Raw genomic sequence first — 6,001 nt, 5'->3', positions numbered from 1 at the left:
TGTCCTGAACGCTCAGTCCCAGGCGTCTCTCAGCGCCCACCATAAACTCTACCTTCTGGAAAATGCCAAGCTCTCCGGACTGTCCCCAGAAAAGTTCCCCATATCCCAGTACCCCCACAAGGAGAGGCTGCCTGGCCAGTTGGACCAGGTGATGAAGGAGAACACTGTGGACAGGAATCCTAAAAGCCACCCCAAACTTGGTTCCAACCCTTTAGATGGCAAACCCAAAATCTTCACCTGTGAAGTGTGCGGCAAGGTAAGGAGAGCTCAGAGTATGCGATGGCAGGGGGCGCTGCTGTCATCGCTTATTATTAAATTTTAATACAGGATACAATATTATAACATATATACAAAATCATTTTTGATAGTTTATCTTAAATTACATAATTTATCTTACCGCTATTATGTGATTTATGTATTGTGTGGGTTGTATAGCATTGATATAATATGTATGGTTTATATAGCACACTACTAATTATTCTAGCTTATTGTACAACTATATATAAGAAATTTTATACAGAATCGGACTGGTAACAATTCAATTACTATGAGCGTATTTGTTGTACACATAGAACACTTTAATATAGGATTGTATATTTACTACTTTACTATAGAACACCTTAATATTGGATTGTAAAATACTACTATAGAGCACCTTAATATAGGATTGTATAATATAGAACACCTTAATATAGGATTATATAATACTACTTTACTATAGAACAACTAAATATAGGATTGTATAATACTACTATAGAACACCTTAATATAGGATTGTATAATATAGAACACCTTAATATAGGATTATATAATACTACTTTACTATAGAACAACTAAATACTACTATAGAACACCTTAATATAGGATTGTATAATATAGAATATCTTACTATAGGATTATATAATACTACTTTACTATAGAGCACCTTAATATAGGATTGTATAATACTACTCTACTATAGGAGTGTATTTGTATAAATGTATTTGTACTGTAGATCGTACTCTTTATAGAACACTTTAATAGGGTTGTAAAATACTACTCTACTATAGAACACCTTAATGTAGAATTGTATAATACTATTTTACTATAGAGCACCTTAATATAGGATTGTATAATACTACTCTACTATAGGTGTGTAATTGTATAAAGAGTTGTACATATAGATTAATACTTTAATAGTATATAAATGTACTCTCTAATATAAGACTTTAAAATAGTACTTTACTAAAGGAGTGGATTTGCACATGGAGTTTAATTTAGTATAGCATACATATAATATATGATCGTATTTGTAGATCGTTTTCTATATAAAACACTTTATTATAGGATTATATATACTACATCATTACTATTATAAGAGTGTATTTTAATATAGAGTTGTACACAGAGTTTAATTTAGCATTGTATTATATGAGTGTGTTTGCAGATCGTATTCTAATGTAGAACAGGTTAATATAGGATTGTATAATAGAAAGCAAATTTGTATAGATTGTTTTACATAGAGTTTCATTCAGTATTGTATATACTACTTTTTCACATACTCGTATTTATATAGTATTATATATATGACGCTTTAAATAAAGTATTATACTTTAATACTAAATGAGTGTTTGTATACACAGTTTTAGTATAATATACTATAACATAATATTATGTAATATAATATATTTTATAATGAAATATAATATTGTATTATTTACTACTATATGAATACAATTGTATATAGTTTGGAATATGAAATAGTCTTGCTTGTATCACTTTACTTCTAGAAGTGTGTTGTATATCGTGATGTATACATAACAATACAGTATTGTATTATTCCACTTTACTACTATGTAGGTCTATTTGTATACAGTGTTGCATATATAACAGTATAATATATCGTATTATACTGCTTTACTACACTACGAGTATCTTTGTAGTGTTGTATATAGCAGTATACAGCTTTACTATGAGAGTATTTGCACAGTGCAGTGTAATTATAATATTAATAAATATAAATATATATATATATATATATATATATATATATATATATATATATATATATATATATATATATATATATTAATGTTGCATTCTACTTTACATGAGTTGATGTAGCAATATAGATATATGAATGATATATAATATTGTAAAAACTTTTTTTATAATACTATATATGAGTGTGTGATTGTAAACACACTGCATATACTAGTGATACATAATATTACAGTAACAACATAAAATATAATATTGAGTTGCCCTTATTTAAATATAATATAGTAAAATAACATCTCACCATTATAAAATGAACATACACGTTTGCTAAATGAATGATCATAATACAATATACACATCTAGTTGCACTTTGGCACTGGCTTAAAAAACGTTGCTTCTACAGGAGTTTTGTGGCAGAAAAAAAAACCCTTCGGCTCCATGCACATTGGGCTTAAAAAAAAAAACATCTGTTTTCTTCGAAGTAAAAAACGCTCATATAGACAAGTTTAGGAGAGTTTTACTTTTTTTTCTGCAAGTGAGCTCCAATCAGAAACCTGAATGAGAAGGGTTTTTTTCCTGCTTCAGTGGATGCCAGTCCATGTGGCACTGCAAGTACCAGCATTGCTCTGCCATGCAGAAGCTCATGCACTTTGCCAGTTTTTAGCAGGGAATCTGAATGATAACACAATTGCAAATAGCTCCCCTACTGAGCTGCAATAATGATATTCAAATATATAAAGTAATGGTTTCACAGCATGAAATAAAAGGGACTGTAAGCCTAATAACATAAGCTTAAAGAGGTCGGGAAGCCACTTAACATTTTATATATATATATTTTACTTTTTTTCTACTTTTTTTAAATCGTGCATGTACTTACAAGTTCTTGGATATTTTTACCTAAGCTTTATTTAAAATTTTCCCATGCCAGGTCTTCAATGCCCATTATAACCTCACCAGGCATATGCCAGTACACACCGGGGCCAGACCATTTGTGTGCAAAGTTTGTGGCAAGGGATTCAGACAGGCCAGCACCCTATGCCGACATAAGATCATCCACACGCAGGTAATAAGTCATTACATTCCCATTATAGCCCTCAAATTATCTCAGCTACACACAGACGACCAATCGTCCTGATTTTTTTTTTTTTTTTTTTTTTTAGGAGAAACCTCACAAGTGCAATCAATGTGGCAAAGCGTTTAACAGAAGTTCCACTTTAAACACCCATATCAGAATCCATGCGGGATATAAACCGTTTGTGTGCGAATTTTGTGGCAAAGGATTTCACCAAAAAGGTATTCCTCCCAAATTGTCTGACTGTATCCCAATTATTTCACTGTATTTATTATAGGTTTCTATTATTACATTACATTGATTTTTTTTTGTAGTTTTTTTGTTTTGTTTTGTTAACAGTACAGTGTGTGTGTGTTTTTTTTAAAAAACTCTATACTTTAGCAATCTGTCCAAGTGGCGCAATATCATTTTTCTGTAATGATCACAAACAACACTGTATGTGAATTATAATATACACATATGTTTATATATGTTTATATATATATATATATATATATATATATATATATATATATATATATATATATATATATATATATATTACACACATATATATATATATATATATATATATATATATTACACACACTATATGCATAAATATCACATTCACATTTTAAAAATTATTGCATAATTATATATATATTTATATATTATATGCACAAAAAATAAATATATTTATATATGAATATTTTTTTTTTCTGATTTATTTGTAACCCTTCAGAATTCTGGTTCATTACCTTCAACATATTTCACCACCAGCATTAACTACATTAGAGGAAAAAGGATGTGCCATTTATTTCCTACAATTTTTTTTCCTTCTGCTTTTCTCCGGGTCACAAATTTGACCTTTTTATAATTTTTTAATTTGACAGTTGCCTGTTCAATTAGGTTGATGCAGAGTAAGTTTGACAAGTTTCCAGCGACTTGTGGCTTCAATCCTAATGAAGCTTCCTCCAGGAAAGTGTATTTAAAGGTGCTGGCTGTGAAACTGTAAAAAAAAAAAAAATCGCAATTTTTAATTTTATTTCATTTTATTTTTCTCTTTAGGGAATTACAAAAATCATAAGCTGACCCACAGTGGAGAGAAGCAATATAAATGCACCATCTGTAACAAGGCTTTTCATCAGGTCTATAATTTAACATTTCACATGCACACGCACAATGACAAGAAACCTTTCACTTGTGGGACCTGTGGAAAAGGGTTCTGTAGGAATTTTGACTTAAAGAAACATGTGAGAAAACTTCATGATAATGTTTCCACAGCTTGTTCTATGAAAGACATTTCCAGGACTGCAGTTCAGAGCTAAAGAAATAGAAAACTTCAAGGCTCAGCAGATTAAAACACTGTGAAAAAAAAAAAACTTTACTTTTTAATGGCTGGATTCTTCACCAAGAGATTTGGCACCAAGCCCCTCCAAGGCACCTCCATGCCGCATGTGACTTTTTCTATTAATTATTTCAATGCTTCAACAGCTCTCATTCAGGTTTGTAAAGTGCAAAAACAAACTTTACACATAAAAAAAGAACTCTTTAGATCATTTTTTAATATTATGGTTTAACCTCTATTTTAAAAGGTAAAATGAAAGAAAAAAACGTCAGATGGGCTTAATACCCTTGTGTAAATTAAGAATCTAATGTACAGTGGAATAATGAATGGATTATATGACAATAAAATGGCATTAGAGAGTAATATTGCTAATATCTTTAGACATGGCTAAAAAGAGAGATGATGCTGGCTAGTATAATTTATATGGTTTGGGTTTATGGGGTTTAATTTATTTTATTATGTAACATTTTTTTGTTTTTTATTTGAAGTGATTTGGCCATGAATGAATATTTTAATTACATTTTATGTGACTCAACGGTTTTCTTTGGAAATGTGTTTGCAAGAATGTATTGATGGACAGATAGATAGATAGATTTGAGGGAGAGGTAAACTACAAGATAGACATATAGATAGATAGATAGATAGATAGATAGATAGATAGATAGATAGATAGATAGATAGATAGATAGATAGATAGATAGATAGATAGATAGATAGATAGATAGATAGATAGATAGATAGATAAAACTGATATTAAGAAGAGGTGGGAGGTGAGTGGATGAAAGGATACAGTAACAGATAGATAGTAGATAGATAAATAAATAGATTTGAGGGAGAGGTAAATTACATAGATGAGAGACTGGAGAGAGATAGTCAGAAGAGAGATAGATAGATAGATAGATAGATAGATAGATAGATAGATAGATAGATAGATAGATAGATAGATAGAATAATGGAGAGATAATAGATACAAAAAATGATATTAAGAAGAGGTGGGAGATCAGTAGATGGAAGGATAGATAGACTGACATATAGATAGATAGATAGATAGATAGATAGATAGATAGATAGATAGATAGATAGATAGATAGAATAATGGAGAGATAATAGATACAAAAAATGATATTAAGAAGAGGTGGGAGATCAGTGGATGGAAGGATAGATAGACTGACATATAGATAGATAGATAGATAGATAGATAGATAGATAGATAGATAGATAGATAGATAGACAGATAGATAGATAAAAGAAAGAACGAGATATATAATGATATATGGGTAGATATATAAGAGGGAGATGTTATCATGCTATGGACAGTATATATTTTTCAGACAGACAATCAGATAAATTTCTATAGATATGTTAAAGGAGGTGCAAATGTAAATCTTCTCGGATCCTCAATATTGATCAGTTTGGCCATATATTAGAGCTGTAGGTGTTAAATAACTGTAAAATCTTTCTCGCATTCCTGGCCTGTTATTATGAAATACAAATTCACTTCAAAACAGCATGGCACCCCCCCACCACCACCACCACCACCATGTTAATTGCTTATTTAATGACAATGAGCCTAATATCAGGGACAGTCACAGTCCTTTAATTAAGCTGTATTAGAGTCA

At 30.1% G+C, this 6,001-nt stretch overlaps 1 protein-coding gene across 1 annotated transcript; it reads left to right on the top strand.

Annotated features, from left to right (window-relative positions):
- Positions 1–4: 4 nt before the first annotated feature.
- FEZF2 (FEZ family zinc finger 2) lies at positions 5–5,791 on the top strand (the record flags this gene model as incomplete). Its single annotated transcript, XM_073591899.1, has 4 exons — positions 5–256; positions 2,909–3,043; positions 3,141–3,273; positions 4,103–5,791. Coding segments are annotated over 4 exons (780 nt in total), but the record flags the coding sequence as incomplete, so codon positions are not given.
- Between the last annotated feature and the right edge of the window lie 210 nt (positions 5,792–6,001).

The sequence above is a fragment of the Aquarana catesbeiana genome, linkage group LG07 (genome assembly GCF_042186555.1).
Source record: "Aquarana catesbeiana isolate 2022-GZ linkage group LG07, ASM4218655v1, whole genome shotgun sequence".
In the NCBI taxonomy this organism is placed as follows: Eukaryota; Metazoa; Chordata; class Amphibia; order Anura; family Ranidae; genus Aquarana; species Aquarana catesbeiana.
This window is presented reverse-complemented; position numbering and strand designations above follow the sequence as displayed.